Raw genomic sequence first — 17,591 nt, forward strand, 5'->3', positions numbered from 1 at the left:
TGAATCATTTCCTAAATAAATACATTAAGTATCAGACACTTTTCCAGAGCGTTGAAATATTGTATCCACTTGTAACTGTAATTGCGTAGGCTGCAGAGCTAACACTCAACCCCCCCCTTCCCCATTCCCAGGGATACTTACAATCCTGCCGCTTGGTATCCTCCACTCCCCTCTCCTGACCACCCCGAAGCAGCCGTCCCCCAACCGCTCATACAGGTTCAGATCCCGCTCATTGATCAGGCACTTCAGGGAGCAGTCGGGGTCCCCTCGGGAGAAGCCGGGTGGTGGGGACGTTGAGGTTATGGAGTCCGTGGGGGAGTCGGGACTGTCCGGGCCTCTGGCGGAGAACATCTGTGAAGAAAGAGAAGTTGAGCGTTAGTCTGATATGGCGGTTGTGGTGCACGCCTGGGCACATTGGTGCCACCACAAAAACACCAGTAGGGTGGCAGATTCGTGGCTCATTCTTACATCTAATAAACAGCTGATATATGGCACAAGACATAAAGCAGTCCTCATTTTATTCGTTGTGATGAATGACTGACAGCTGGTCACGTAGATCTGAAGTAGCCAATCACAGACCACCTTACTGATCTTATGTCCACACCGATGTAATCCTCTCACAATGAACCTCATTGTTCTGTGCAACAATACTCTATGCCCCCCCCCATCATCAGGCCAAGGACAACCTGGCAAGGCCCCCAACGCACACTGCGCCGCCCACCCTGGTATAGAGGATGGACCAATCCCATGTGAGCTTAATAATCATTGTGTTACTAATAATGAATAAACACCAGGTATGTTCAATTATAACCAGTGAAATAGCTCCACCCGGAACCTCACCTGCGGCCGTGTGACTCACCGGTGGACAGGTGCCAAACTTCATTTACAGTAGCTCGTAAGACTTGTTACATTTCAGGCAGAGCACACAACAAGGCTCTGTCATCAGTATCATCGCTGTGTGGCCAGATGAACACACACTCATAATGCACTATACAAAGGGCAGATGTGTGGGCCCTCGTTCACCTTCAGCCCGTAAATCCCACCCAGAGCACAGTATCTATCCCCAGGAACAGGACACATATGACCGGCTGTGCGGCCCTACAACAGGCTTCCTACCTTGTACATCCAGGACTTGGGCCGCACCGGAGGCTTCCTCCGCTTTAGAGCTTCAAAAAGTCTTCTCTGGCCTGAAATACAGAAACATGGCGGAAGGATGAGGAGAGGCGCGCAATGCAGTATCTAGGGGAGGAGAACATTGTTCTATGGTGGAATCCACACAAGGGAGACAGAGATTATTACCTCCTCTGGAAATGAAATATATTATTACAAGATGTTTATAATAACGAGTCCAGAGTCCCCTGGGGGAGATTTACTAAGCCTTGGAGAGAGATAAAGTGGACAGAGATAAATAACTGGCCAATTAGTTCCTAAGTCAGGAGCTTATGGCTGTTACTTTATCTCCTCCTACTTCATCTTTCTCCAAGACTTAGTACATCTGGCCTTGGTGAGATGAGAAGGTAGGGAGCAGACCCTAAGGTCATTAGGGGGGGGGGGCAATAGAGGGGGATGAGCGGAGCCAGAGCTGAACCCTAAAGGTGGCCATACACACGCAGATTTATCTTCAGATCTGGCTGGTTGGAACAAAAACCTGGTTATGGATGAGAGCAAATGACAGTTGACCATTTGCTTGGAAATGCTGGAAAACTGACAAACTGTCACTCATCCATAACCAGCCAGATCTGAAGATAAATCTTACTAGTGTATGGGCACCTCTGGCTCCACTCATCTCACTCCCCCTTTGTTTCCCCCAATGACCTTAGGGTCTGCTCCTACCTTCTCATCTAACCAAGGCCAGATGTACTAAAGTATTGGAGAAAGATAAAGGTGATGAAGATAAATTGGCAGCTAGGAGCTGATTGACCAGTACTTTATCTCCACCTACTTCATCTCCTATGGGGGGATAAGCATGATCTATTGCCTGCTGATGTCTTAAGGTGCCCATACACTAGTAAGATTAATCTTCAGATCTGGCTGGTTGGAACAAAAACATGGTTATGGATGAGTGACAGTTTGTCAGGTTTCCAGCATATCCAAGCAATTGGTCAACTGTCATTTGCTCTCATCCATAACCAGGTTTTTGTTCCAACCAGCCAGATCTGAAGATAAATCTGCGTGTGTATGGCCACCTGACTCTGGGGCAGATGTATTAAGCCTTACCAAGAGATAAATGCAAGGGTGATAAGGAGAGATAAACGTCCAGCCAATCACCTGCCAACTGCCATGTTACAGGCTGTGTTTGAAAAAAGTCAGTAAGGAGGTGATTGGCTGGACGTTTATCTCTCCTTATCACCCCGGCATTGATCTTGTTAAGGCTTAATACATCTGCCCCATAGGCAGGCAATAGGTCTTGTATAGCTTGTGCAGAATAACAGAACATAAGGTGGCACCACCTTGTGTTTAGGTGGGCTGGAGAGCTAGGTCAGAAGATGGCAAATGGGATGAGACGTGATCTCCGGTGACTCAAAAGTTTTTTTCCATAATAAAAATTGTTTACAGATATGGGCATAGTTGCAATACGAATGGAAGTGTGCAGAGTTTCGGCACATGGGCCTATGAAATGCTGGAATGAATGACTGAGGTATTACATATACTCATCAACTACGGTGACCTCATTTTACCGTGAGATAAGGTCAGGTGGTGGTGAGACATGGGAAGTAAAGACACGTGACACGCAAGAGGTGGCAGGACAGGGAAGAACACAAACAAGGGAGAGTAAAGTCACTTTCCATTAGGAAGCGTGTGTCCCGTTTCCACTTGATAATTCCCCCACTCCACCCCACTCCCCACACCACCACCACTATCTGAACATAGACAGAACAATGAGGGAACACTGAAAATGGCAGTTAAAGAACATTTTATTATATTGTATAAACATTAATTATACATAGCGGTGACTATAATTGCCTAGGAATTGCTGGCATCTGGAAAATATGGGTGATGTACCTGTTTGGTTTTGGGATCTCTTATTTATTAATATCAGGATATAAGACAGACCCCGCTATCAAGGTTTGTACCCCACTATTGCAATCTGGCCAAACAATAAAATTCTACGATCAAAGATTATAATCTCCAGTACAGTATTAAAGATAAATTGCTAAAGTCCCACTATCCAACAATCATGGTAAGACAGATAGTGATCAGACGCCAGTATCCAAGAGTAGGCTGCATACAATAAGTAAATATTGGAATTGGCTTCAGGTAAAACTATTGCTATAGTACATACACATAAAAATATAATGATTACATAATTAAATCAAAATCATTACCAATTTAATATTTTTAATTAAATAAAAAATAAATATGTTTTACACAGTATTATTTAATTAATGGGTCATAAAATAAGATAAAATGGTTAAAATAATAAACTAGCAGAAATATTAGGGAAAGTTTATAAGGCAAGGAAGAGATCCAAATGTCTGATACTATATAATTTTATGGTACAATAATTATATTTTACTCTTCACAATATATAGTAATAATGAATTTTATTTTATTTAGTAAAAACTAAAAATTATATTTTACTTTATTAATAATAATAATAATAATAATAATAATAATAATAATAGCAATATTTTGTTAATTGTGCATTTTATTTAATTAATTCATTTATTTTATTATAATTGATATTTTATTTTATAGTGCAAACATTATATTGTTGTGTTTACAATAAATGTCAATAATGTCTTTTTTTATGCAAAAGTGTAATTATTTTCACAATATATATTAATAATGTATTGTATTTCATGTATTGATTTATTTTATTGATATTTTATTTTATAATGCAAAAATGATATTTCAATGTTTGTAAATAATTAATCTTATTCAATATATTAATGTTATTTATAATTATTCATATTATAGTTTATGCTGTAAACATAATATATAATATTACAATTATTACATAATAATACAATATTTTTTGCAATATAATATGAAAAATAATAATAACAATAAAATATTGTGAATATAATAATAATAATAATAATAATAATAATAATAATAATAATAATAATAATAATAAATTACTAAATTGATATTTTAGTAAAAAATATTAATTTATTTAACTAAAATTTACTTTGTGGGGTAAAAATATATTTTGTTCTCAATATATATTCTTAATATATTTTGACTTCATTTACAAATTTATTTAAATGAATATTAATATTGTGGTCAGTTCCCATGTATCTCCAATACCTAGTAATGGTTTTCTCTGAAGCCAACCAATTCATACATGGAAGTTGTCTTTTGTCTGAATAATGTGTACACATTGAGTATATCTTACCTGGTCTTCCCATTCCAATCTGATCCAAATCAAAAGGTTTCACAAAATCAAAATGTCCCGGTCGGGTTACGTTCAACTCATCTCGGATCTTGGGGTAAAACTGGTCCAGTTGCAGCTCCCGCAGGAGGGACGGAAGCCACTCGGTACCCTCCTCAGTCACCATCTCAGCGCCTGGTGCCAGGGAGAAGACAGTGAGGGGCTGGCGGGAATATGTGTCCAGGTAATATGGCAAGATGTGGCAGATAACACTATGGTGCTCACTCTCTGTGTCTCTGAGATGGACTGTCAGGATTCCTGTGTGAGCAGTGCCTAATATAACCCTCTATAACCACATGTGTACAGTCAACACATCCGCTCCAGTGTATACACACAATACAGCATGTAAAACATCCTGTGCAATAGGCGTGTGGCTCAGCCCTACTGCCACCAGCACAGAACACGCCACGCCTGCTCCCTGTACTGCACTGCATGTTCATACTCACGTGTGGGAAACAGCATGTTCTGACACGGGAGGAATGAGGAACACACAGGCGGAAATCAACATGTACAGTGTGAGATAATCGCAAGAAGTAAACAGCACTGATTACACAAAAGCTTCATAAACCACCACACACAGGTACACATCCTACAGTAGTCCTGCACATATCCTACAGGAGTCCCTACAGTAGTCCTATACACATCCTACAGTGGTCCTGCACATATCCTACAGGAGTCCCTACAGTAGTCCTATACACATCCTACAGGAGTCCTGAACATATCCTACAGGAGTCCCTACAGTAGTCCTATACACATCCTACAGGAGTCCCTACAGCAGTCCTATACAAATCCTACAGTAGTCCTGAACATATCCTACAGGAGTCCCTACAGTAGTCCTATACACATCCTACAGGAGTCCCTACATCAGTCCTATACACATCCTACAGGAGTCCTGAACATATCCTACAGGAGTCCCTACAGTAGTCCTATACACATCCTACAGTAGTCCTGAACATATCCTACAGGAGTCCCTACAGTAGTCCTATACACATCCTACAGGAGTCCCTACAGCAGTCCTATACACATCCTACAGGAGTCCCTACAGCAGTCCTATACACATCCTACAGGAGTCCTATACACATCCTACAGGAGTCCTATACACATCCTACAGGAGTCCTATACACATCCTACAGGAGTCCTATACACATCCTACAGGAGTCCTGAACATATCCTACAGGAGTCCCTACAGCAGTCCTATACACATCCTACAGCAGTCCCTACAGTAGTCCTATACACATCCTACAGTAGTCCTGAACATATCCTACAGGAGTCCCTACAGTAGTCCTATACACATCCTACAGGAGTCCCTACAGCAGTCCTATACACATCCTACAGGAGTCCCTACAGCAGTCCTATACACATCCTACAGGAGTCCCTACAGCAGTCCTATACACATCCTACAGGAGTCCCTACAGCAGTCCTATACACATCCTACAGGAGTCCCTACAGCAGTCCTATACACATCCTACAGGAGTCCTATACACATCCTACAGGAGTCCCTACAGCAGTCCTATACACATCCTACAGGAGTCCTATACACATCCTACAGCAGTCCCTACAGAAGCCCTATACACATCCTACAGGAGTCCTGAACATATCCTACAGGAGTCCCTACAGCAGTCCTATACACATCCTACAGCAGTCCCTACAGTAGTCCTGAACATATCCTACAGTAGTCCTATACACATCCTACAGGAGTCCCTACAGCAGTCCTATACACATCCTACAGGAGTCCCTACAGCAGTCCTATACACATCCTACAGCAGTCCCTACAGAAGCCCTATACACATCCTACAGGAGTCCTGAACATATCCTACAGGAGTCCCTACAGCAGTCCTATACACATCCTACAGCAGTCCCTACAGTAGTCCTATACACATCCTACAGTAGTCCTGAACATATCCTACAGGAGTCCCTACAGTAGTCCTATACACATCCTACAGGAGTCCCTACAGCAGTCCTATACACATCCTACAGGAGTCCTATACACATCCTACAGCAGTCCCTACAGAAGCCCTATACACATCCTACAGGAGTCCCTACAGCAGTCCTATACACATCCTACATCAGTCCTATACACATCCTACAGCAGTCCCTACAGCAGTCCTATACACATCCTACAGCAGTCCCTACAGTAGTCCTATACACATCCTACAGTAGTCCTGAACATATCCTACAGGAGTCCCTACAGTAGTCCTATACACATCCTACAGGAGTCCCTACAGCAGTCCTCTACACATCCGACAGGAGTCCCTACAGAAGCCCTATACACATCCTACAGGAGTCCTATACACATCCTACAGGAGTCCCTACAGCAGTCCTATACACATCCTACAGGAGTCCCTACAGCAGTCCTATACACATCCTACAGGAGTCCCTACAGCAGTCCTATGCACATCCTACAGGAGTCCCTACAGCAGTCCTATACACATCCTACAGGAGTCCCTACAGCAGTCCTATACACATCCTACAGGAGTCCCTACAGCAGTCCTATACACATCCTACAGGAGTCCCTACAGCAGTCCTATGCACATCCTACAGGAGTCCCTACAGCAGTCCTATACACATCCTACAGGAGTCCCTACAGCAGTCCTATGCACATCCTACAGGAGTCCCTACAGCAGTCCTATAGTAGTAGTAGTAGTAGTACGTTTATTTATAAGGTGCCGCAAAGTGTCCGCAGCGCCGTACATAGCAAACAAAAAACAAATGACAAGGTAACGTACAGGGTGTGGTGATAAAATACAGTATGAATAGGGGTATAGCTGGTAGAACTAAAATCAGCATCAGTTCAGAAGTAGGTGTGGAAATTGTCGAGGAGACTGAAGATGAAGTAGAGGAAGGGAAGAACAGGACAGGAGCACAGGGGAGGTAATGAGGTAGGGTGAGTACGTGAGGAAGGAGGGCCCTGCTCATAAGAGTTACCAGACTAAAAGGAGGTGGGTGGACGAACGAAAACCAACAGGATAAGTAGGAATGGAGGGGAACGGAGGCAGGATAGGAGGATCAAAAGAGGTTCCCTACAGCAGTCCTATACACATCCTACAGCAGTCCCTACAGCAGTGCTATACACATCCTACAGGAGTCCCTACAGCAGTCCTATACACATCCTACAGGAGTCCCTACAGCAGTCCTATGCACATCCTACAGCAGTCCCTACAGCAGTCCTATACACATCCTACAGGAGTCCCTACAGCAGTCCTATACACATCCTACAGGAGTCCCTACAGCAGTCCTATACACATCCTACAGGAGTCCCTACAGCAGTCCTATACACATCCTACAGGAGTCCCTACAGCAGTCCTATGCACATCCTACAGCAGTCCCTACAGCAGTCCTATGCACATCCTACAGCAGTCCCTACAGCAGTCCTATACACATCCTACAGGAGTCCCTACAGCAGTCCTATACACATCCTACAGCAGTCCCTACAGCAGTCCTATACACATCCTACAGGAGTCCTATACACATCCTACAGGAGTCCCTACATCAGTCCTATACACATCCTACAGGAGTCCCTACAGCAGTCCTATACACATCCTACACGAGTCCCTACATCAGTCCTATACACATCCTACACGAGTCCCTACAGCAGTCCTATACACATCCTACAGGAGTCCCTACAGCAGTCCTATGCACATCCTACAGCAGTCCCTACAGCAGTCCTATACACATCCTACAGGAGTCCCTACATCAGTCCTATACACATCCTACAGGAGTCCCTACAGCAGTCCTATACACATCCTACACGAGTCCCTACATCAGTCCTATACACATCCTACACGAGTCCCTACATCAGTCCTATACACATCCTACAGGAGTCCCTACAGCAGTCCTATACACATCCTACAGCAGTCCCTACAGCAGTCCTATACACATCCTACAGGAGTCCCTACAGCAGTCCTATACACATCCTACAGGAGTCCCTACAGAAGCCCTATACACATCCTACAGGAGTCCTATACACATCCTACAGGAGTCCCTACAGCAGTCCTATACACATCCTACAGCAGTCCCTACAGCAGTCCTATGCACATCCTACAGCAGTCCCTACAGCAGTCCTATACACATCCTACAGGAGTCCCTACATCAGTCCTATACACATCCTACAGGAGTCCCTACAGCAGTCCTATACACATCCTACACGAGTCCCTACATCAGTCCTATACACATCCTACACGAGTCCCTACATCAGTCCTATACACATCCTACAGGAGTCCCTACAGCAGTCCTATACACATCCTACAGCAGTCCCTACAGCAGTCCTATACACATCCTACAGGAGTCCCTACAGCAGTCCTATACACATCCTACAGGAGTCCCTACAGAAGCCCTATACACATCCTACAGGAGTCCCTACAGAAGCCCTATACACATCCTACAGGAGTCCCTACAGAAGCCCTATACACATCCTACAGCAGTCCTATACACATCCTACAGGAGTCCCTACAGAAGCCCTATACACATCCTACAGGAGTCCCTACAGCAGTCCTATAGTAGTAGTAGTACGTTTATTTATAAGGCGCCGCAAAGTGTCCGCAGCTCCGTACATAGCAAACAAAAAACAAATGACAAGGTAACGTACAGGGTGTGTTGATAAAATACAGTATGAATAGGGGTATAGCTGGTAGAACTAAAATCAGCATCAGTTCAGAAGTAGGTGTGGAAATTGTCGAGGAGACTGAAGATGAAGTAGAGGAAGGGAAGAACAGGACAGGAGCACAGGTGAGGTAATGAGGTAGGGTGAGTACGTGAGGAAGCAGGGCCCTGCTCATAAGAGTTACCAGACTAAAAGGAGGTGGGTGGACGAACGAAAAACAACAGGATAAGTAGGAATGGAGGGGAACGGAGGCAGGATAGGAGGATCAAAAGAGGTTCCCTACAGCAGTCCTATACACATCCTACAGCAGTCCCTACAGCAGTCCTATACACATCCTACAGGAGTCCCTACAGCAGTCCTATACACATCCTACAGGAGTCCCTACAGCAGTCCTATGCACATCCTACAGCAGTCCCTACAGCAGTCCTATACACATCCTACAGGAGTCCCTACAGCAGTCCTATACACATCCTACAGGAGTCCCTACAGCAGTCCTATACACATCCTACAGGAGTCCCTAGATCAGTCCTATACACATCCTACAGTAGTCCCTACAGCAGTCCTATACACATCCTACAGGAGTCCCTACAGCAGTCCTATACACATCCTACAGGAGTCCCTACAGCAGTCCTATACATATCCTACAGGAGTCCTATACACATCCTACAGGAGTCCTATACACATCCTACAGGAGTCCCTACAGCAGTCCTATACACATCCTACAGGAGTCCTATACACATCCTACAGGAGTCCCTACAGCAGTGCTATACACATCCTACAGCAGTCCTATACACATCCTACAGGAGTCCTATACACATCCTACAGCAGTCCCTACAGCAGTCCTATACACATCCTACAGGAGTCCTATACACATCCTACAGGAGTCCTATACACATCCTACAGGAGTCCCTACAGCAGTCCCTACAGCAGTCCTATACACATCCTACAGGAGTCCTATACACATCCTACAGGAGTCCTATACACATCTTACAGGAGTCCCTACAGCAGTCCTATACACATCCTACAGCAGTCCTGAACATATACTACAGGAGTCCCTACAGCAGTCCTATACACATCCTACAGGAGTCAATACAGCAGTCCTATACACATCCTACAGGAGTCCCTACATCAGTCCTATACACATCCTACAGGAGTCCCTACAGCAGTCCTATACACATCCTACAGGAGTCCCTACATCAGTCCTATACACATCCTACAGGAGTCCCTACATCAGTCCTATACACATCCTACAGGAGTCCCTACAGCAGTCCTATACACATCCTACAGGAGTCCTGAACATATCCTACAGGAGTCCCTACAGTAGTCCTATACACATCCTACAGGAGTCCCTACAGCAGTCCTATACACATCCTACAGGAGTCCCTACATCAGTCCTATACACATCCTACAGGAGTCCCTACAGCAGTCCTATACACATCCTACACGAGTCCCTACATCAGTCCTATACACATCCTACAGGAGTCCCTACATCAGTCCTATACACATCCTACAGGAGTCCTGAACATATCCTACAGGAGTCCCTACAGTAGTCCTATACACATCCTACAGGAGTCCCTACAGCAGTCCTATACACATCCTACAGGAGTCCCTACAGCAGTCCTATACACATCCTACAGGAGTCCCTACAGCAGTCCTATACACATCCTACAGGAGTCCCTACAGCAGTCCTATACACATCCTACAGCAGTCCTATACACATCCTACAGCAGTCCCTACAGCAGTCCTATGCACATCCTACAGCAGTCCCTACAGCAGTCCTATACACATCCTACAGCAGTCCCTACAGAAGCCCTATACACATCCTACAGGAGTCCCTACAGCAGTCCTATAGTAGTAGTAGTACGTTTATTTATAAGGCGCCGCAAAGTGTCCGCAGCGCCGTACATAGCAAACAAAAAACAAATGACAAGGTAACGTACAGGGTGTGGTGATAAAATACAGTATAAATAGGGGTATAGCTGGTAGAACTAAAATCAGCATCAGTTCAGAAGTAGGTGTCAAAATTGTCAAGGAGACTGAAGATGAAGTAGAGGAAGGGAAGAACAGGACAGGAGCACAGGTGAGGTAAAGAGGTAGGGTGAGTACGTGAGGAAGGAGGGCCCTGCTCATAAGAGTTATCAGACTAAAAATAGGTGGGTGGACGAACGAAATACAATAGGATAAGTAGGAACAGAGGGGAACGGAGGCAGGATAGGGGGATCAAAAGAGGTTCCCTACAGCAGTCCTATACACATCCTACAGCAGTCCCTACAGCAGTCCTATACACATCCTACAGGAGTCCCTACAGCAGTCCTATGCACATCCTACAGCAGTCCCTACAGCAGTCCTATACACATCCTACAGGAGTCCCTACAGCAGTCCTATACACATCCTACAGGAGTCCCTACAGCAGTCCTATACACATCCTACAGGAGTCCCTACAGCAGTCCTATACACATCCTACAGGAGTCCCAACATCAGTCCTATACACATCCTACAGTAGTCCCTACAGCAGTCCTATACACATCCTACAGGAGTCCCTACAGCAGTCCTATACACATCCTACAGTAGTCCCTACAGCAGTCCTATACACATCCTACAGGAGTCCTATACACATCCTACAGGAGTCCTATACACATCCTACAGGAGTCCCTACAGCAGTCCTATACACATCCTACAGGAGTCCTATACACATCCTACTAGGAGTCCCTACAGCAGTGCTATACACATCCTACAGCAGTCCTATACACATCCTACAGCAGTCCTATACACATCCTACAGCAGTCCTATACACATCCTACAGTAGTCCTATACACATCCTACAGCAGTCCTATACACATCCTACAGCAGTCCTATACACATCCTACAGTAGTCCCTACAGCAGTCCCTACAGCAGTCCTATACACATCCTACAGGAGTCCCAACATCAGTCCTATACACATCCTACAGTAGTCCCTACAGCAGTCCTATACACATCCTACAGGAGTCCCTACAGCAGTCCTATACACATCCTACAGTAGTCCCTACAGCAGTCCTATACACATCCTACAGGAGTCCTATACACATCCTACAGGAGTCCTATACACATCCTACAGGAGTCCCTACAGCAGTCCTATACACATCCTACAGGAGTCCTATACACATCCTACTAGGAGTCCCTACAGCAGTGCTATACACATCCTACAGCAGTCCTATACACATCCTACAGCAGTCCTATACACATCCTACAGCAGTCCTATACACATCCTACAGGAGTCCTATACACATCCTACAGCAGTCCTATACACATCCTACAGCAGTCCTATACACATCCTACAGCAGTCCTATACACATCCTACAGTAGTCCCTACAGCAGTCCTATACACATCCTACAGGAGTCCTATACACATCCTACAGGAGTCCCTACAGCAGTCCTATACACATCCTACAGCAGTCCTATACACATCCTACAGGAGTCCCTACAGTAGTCCTATACACATCCTACAGGAGTCCCTACAGCAGTCCTATACACATCCTACAGGAGTCCCTACATCAGTCCTATACACATCCTACAGGAGTCCCTACAGCAGTCCTATACACATCCTACAGGAGTCAATACAGCAGTCCTATACACATCCTACAGGAGTCCCTACAGCAGTCCTATACACATCCTACAGGAGTCCCTACAGCAGTCCTCTACACATCCGACAGGAGTCCTATACACATCCTACAGGAGTCCTATACACATCCTACAGGAGTCCCTACAGCAGTCCTCTACACATCCGACAGGAGTCCTATACACATCCTACAGCAGTCCCTACAGCAGTCCTAAACACCTCCTACAGGAGTCCCTACAGCAGTCCTATACACATCCTACAGCAGTCCCTACAGCAGTCCTAAACACCTCCTACAGGAGTCCCTACAGCAGTCCTATACACATCCTACAGCAGTCCCTACAGCAGTCCTATACACATCCTACAGTAGTCCCTTCAGCAGTCATATACACATCCTACAGGAGTCCCTACAGCAGTCCTATACACATCCTACAGGAGTCCTATACACATCCTACAGGAGTCCCTACAGCAGTCCTATACACATCCTACAGCAGTCCTATACACATCCTACAGGAGTCCTATACACATCCTACAGGAGTCCCTACAGCAGTCCTCTACACATCCGACAGGAGTCATATACACATCCTACAGCAGTCCCTACAGCAGTCCTAAACACCTCCTACAGGAGTCCCTACAGCAGTCCTATACACATCCTACAGCAGTCCCTACAGCAGTCCTAAACACCTCCTACAGGAGTCCCTACAGCAGTCCTATACACATCCTACAGCAGTCCCTACAGCAGTCCTATACACATCCTACAGGAGTCCTATACACATCCTACAGGAGTCCCTACAGAAGCCCTATACACATCCTACAGAAGTCCTATACACATCCTACAGCAGTCCCTACAGCAGTCCTATACACATCCTACAGCAGTCCTATACACATCCGACAGAAGTCCTATACACATCCTACAGGAGTCCCTACAGCAGTCCTATACACATCCTACAGCAGTCCCTACAGAAGCCCTAAACACATCCTACAGAAGTCCTATACACATCCTACAGCAGTCCCTACAGAAGCCCTATACACATCCTACAGCAGTCCTATACACATCCGACAGAAGTCCTATACACATCCTACAGGAGTCCCTACAGCAGTCCTATACACATCCTACAGGAGTCCTATACACATCCTACAGGAGTCCTATACACATCCTACAGGAGTCCTATACACATCCTACAGGAGTCCCTACAGCAGTCCTATACACATCCTACAGGAGTCCCTACAGCAGTGCTATACACATCCTAAAGCAGTCCCTACAGCAGTCCTATACACATCCTACAGCAGTCCCTACAGCAGTCCTATACACATCCTACAGCAGTCCTTACAGCAGTCCTATACACATCCTACAGGAGTCCTGCATGCGCACAGCGTCTATTCTCACATGAAAATGAGGTTGCGGCTAATTAGCATAAGCCGCGCCCTCATTTGCATACACCCACCCCCTTTTCAGACAGGGTCAGTTACGTGGTGAGGGCCAGGACTCCCTTAGGGTCAGTTACGTGGTGAGGGCCAGGACTCCCTTAGGGTCAGTTACGTGGTGAGGGCCAGGACATCCTTAGGGTCAGTTACCTGGTGAGGGCCAGGACTCCCTTAGGGTCAGTTACGTGGTGAGGGCCAGGACACCCTTAGGGTCAGTTATGTGGTGAGGGCCAGGACACCCTTAGGGTCAGTTATGTGGTGAGGGCCAGGACTCCCTTAGGGTCAGTTACGTGGTGAGGGCCAGGACTCCCTTAGGGTCAGTTACGTGGTGAGGGCCAGGACTCCCTTAGGGTCAGTTACGTGGTGAGGGCCAGGACTCCCTTAGGGTCAGTTATGTGGTGAGGGCCAGGACACCCTTAGGGTCAGTTATGTGGTGAGGGCCAGGACTCCCTTAGGGTCAGTTATGTGGTGAGGGCCAGGACTCCCTTAGGGTCAGTCGCGTGGTGAGGGCCAGGACTCCCTTAGGGTCAGTTATGTGGTGAGGGCCAGGACTCCCTTAGGGTCAGTTACGTGGTGAGGGCCAGGACTCCCTTAGGGTCAGTTCCGTGGTGAGGGCCAGGACTCCCTTATGGTCAGTTACGTGTGAGGGCCAGGACTCCCTTAGGGTCAGTTACGTGGTGAGGGCCAGGACTCCCTTAGGGTCAGTTATGTGGTGAGGGCCAGGACTTCCTTAGGGTCAGTTACGTGGTGAGGGCCAGGACTCCCTTAGGGTCAGTTACGTGGTGAGGGCCAGGACTCCCTTAGGGTCAGTTATGTGGTGAGGGCCAGGACTCCCTTAGGGTCAGTCGCGTGGTGAGGGCCAGGACTCCCTTAGGGTCAGTTACGTGGTGAGGGCCAGGACTCCCTTAGGGTCAGTTACGTGGTGAGGGCCAGGACACCCTTAGGGTCAGTTATGTGGTGAGGGCCAGGACACCCTTAGGGTCAGTTATGTGGTGAGGGCCAGGACTCCCTTAGGGTCAGTTATGTGGTGAGGGCCAGGACTCCCTTAGGGTCAGTTACGTGGTGAGGGCCAGGACTCCCTTAGGGTCAGTTCCGTGGTGAGGGCCAGGACTCCCTTATGGTCAGTTACGTGTGAGGGCCAGGACTCCCTTAGGGTCAGTTACGTGGTGAGGGCCAGGACTCCCTTAGGGTCAGTTACGTAGTGAGGGCCAGGACTCCCTTAGGGTCAGTTACGTGGTGAGGGCCAGGACTCCCTTAGGGTCAGTTACGTGGTGAGGGCCAGGACTCCCTTAGGGTCAGTTATGTGGTGAGGGCCAGGACTCCCTTAGGGTCAGTCGCGTGGTGAGGGCCAGGACTCCCTTAGGGTCAGTTACGTGGTGAGGGCCAGGACTCCCTTAGGGTCAGTTACGTGGTGAGGGCCAGGACACCCTTAGGGTCAGTTATGTGGTGAGGGCCAGGACACCCTTAGGGTCAGTTATGTGGTGAGGGCCAGGACTCCCTTAGGGTCAGTTATGTGGTGAGGGCCAGGACTCCCTTAGGGTCAGTTACGTGGTGAGGGCCAGGACTCCCTTAGGGTCAGTTATGTGGTGAGGCCCAGGACTCCCTTAGGGTCAGTTATGTGGTGAGGGCCAGGACTCCCTTAGGGTCAGTTGCGTGGTGAGGGCCAGGACTCCCTTAGGGTCAGTTATGTGGTGAGGGCCAGGACTCCCTTAGGGTCAGTTACGTGGTGAGGGCCAGGACTCCCTTAGGGTCAGTTACGTGGTGAGGGCCAGGACTCCCTTAGGGTCAGTTATGTGGTGAGGGCCAGGACTCCCTTAGGGTCAGTTACGTGGTGAGGGCCAGGATTCCCTTAGGGTCAGTTACGTGGTGAGGGCCAGGACTCCCTTAGGGTCAGTTACGTGGTGAGGGCCAGGATTCCCTTAGGGTCAGTTACGTGGTGAGGGACAGGACTCCCTTAGGGTCAGTTATGTGGTGAGGGCCAGGACTCCCTTAGGGTCAGTTACGTGGTGAGGGCCAGGACTCCCTTAGGGTCAGTTACGTGGTGAGGGCCAGGACTCCCTTAGGGTCAGTTACGTGGTGAGGGCCAGGACTCCCTTAGGGTCAGTTACGTGGTGAGGGCCAGGACTCCCTTAGGGTCAGTTACGTGGTGAGGGCCAGGACTCCCTTAGGGTCAGTTACGTGGTGAGGGCCAGGACTCCCTTAGGGTCAGTTACGTGGTGAGGGCCAGGACTCCCTTAGGGTCAGTTACGTGGTGAGGGCCAGGACTCCCTTAGGGTCAGTTACGTGGTGAGGGCCAGGACTCCCTTAGGGTCAGTTACGTGGTGAGGGCCAGGACTCCCTTAGGGTCAGTTACGTGTGAGGGCCAGGACTCCCTTAGGGTCAGTTACGTGGTGAGGGCCAGGACTCCCTTAGGGTCAGTTACGTGGTGAGGGCCAGGACTCCCTTAGGGTCAGTTATGTGGTGAGGGCCAGGACTCCCTTAGGGTCAGTTACGTGGTGATTGCCAGGACTCCCTTAGGGTCAGTTACGTGGTGAGGGCCAGGACTCCCTTAGGGTCAGTTACGTGGTGAGGGCCAGGACTCCCTTAGGGTCAGTTACGTGGTGAGGGCCAGGACTCCCTTAGGGTCAGTTACGTGGTGATTGCCAGGACTCCCTTAGGGTCAGTTACGTGGTGAGGGCCAGGACTCCCTTAGGGTCAGTTATGTGGTGAGGGCCAGGACTCCCTTAGGGTCAGTTACGTGGTGAGGGCCAGGACTCCCTTAGGGTCAGTTACGTGGTGAGGGACAGGACTCCCTTAGGGTCAGTTACCTGGTGAGGGATTTTATTAACAGTTTCTTATATAGCGCACACAAATTCCGCAGCGCTTTACAGAGCATAGTTATAATCAAAAACACATAACAAATTACAGTACAAGACAGTTTAGGACAAGTACATGGTTAATATGGATAGTTGCACCAGGGGACAGGACACTGAAGCAATCATCAGGGTGGCAGAGGTTTATATATTCTAAGAAAGGCACATGGAGGAGAGAGGGCCCTGCTCGTGAGAGCTTACATTCTCTTACATTCTTGCTGGTTCCAGTTACGCAACATTGCTCGCATCAGGCCCTTTCTCTCACAGAGTGCAACTAAGCTGATCATCCACTCATTGGTCATCTCACGGCTTGACTACTGCAATGTTCTCCTCACCGGACTCGCTCGATCCCAACTGGCTCCTCTCCAATCTGTCCTCAATGCTGCAGCCAGGCTCATCTTCCTCTCCCGCCGCTCTAACTCTGCCACTCCCCTTCAACAAAATCTGCACTGGCTTCCATTCCCCTACAGAATCCTCTTCAAACACCTCACACTCACATACAGGGCCATCTCTAATTCCATTGCTCCATATATCTCTAACCTCCTCTCCATTCATACACCCTCCCGCCCTCTACGGTCAGCTGACGACTGTCGTCTCTCCAGGGCTGCCAAGAGAAATCCTGGGCCCCGGTACATCAACTTCCAGGGGCCCCCATGGGGGGGGGGGGTTGTGACCACGGCATGTTAAGGGCGTGTTTAGCACATGAGAAGAACCCACTCACAGAAGTGTGGCATGCATGCCTC

General features: G+C 47.6%; 1 protein-coding gene across 4 annotated transcripts in view; it reads right to left on the reverse strand.

The window, feature by feature from the left end:
* TNK1 (tyrosine kinase non receptor 1) overlaps positions 1-17,591 on the reverse strand; it is an 84,559-nt gene that overhangs the window by 6,813 nt on the left and 60,155 nt on the right. For all 4 annotated transcript variants that reach the window (XM_083185882.1, XM_083185885.1, XM_083185881.1 and 1 more), the window contains 3 exons: positions 4,343-4,513; positions 1,117-1,187; positions 142-351 (listed from right to left, as the gene is read on the reverse strand). In XM_083185882.1, coding sequence (XP_083042008.1) covers positions 142-351; positions 1,117-1,187; positions 4,343-4,505 — 444 coding nt within the window. In that variant the 5' untranslated portion in view covers positions 4,506-4,513. The remainder of the gene's footprint in view (positions 1-141; positions 352-1,116; positions 1,188-4,342; positions 4,514-17,591) is intronic.

This window comes from Crinia signifera, chromosome 4 (genome assembly GCF_055691185.1).
Source record: "Crinia signifera chromosome 4, ASM5569118v1, whole genome shotgun sequence".
NCBI classification, from domain to species: domain Eukaryota; kingdom Metazoa; phylum Chordata; class Amphibia; order Anura; family Myobatrachidae; genus Crinia; species Crinia signifera.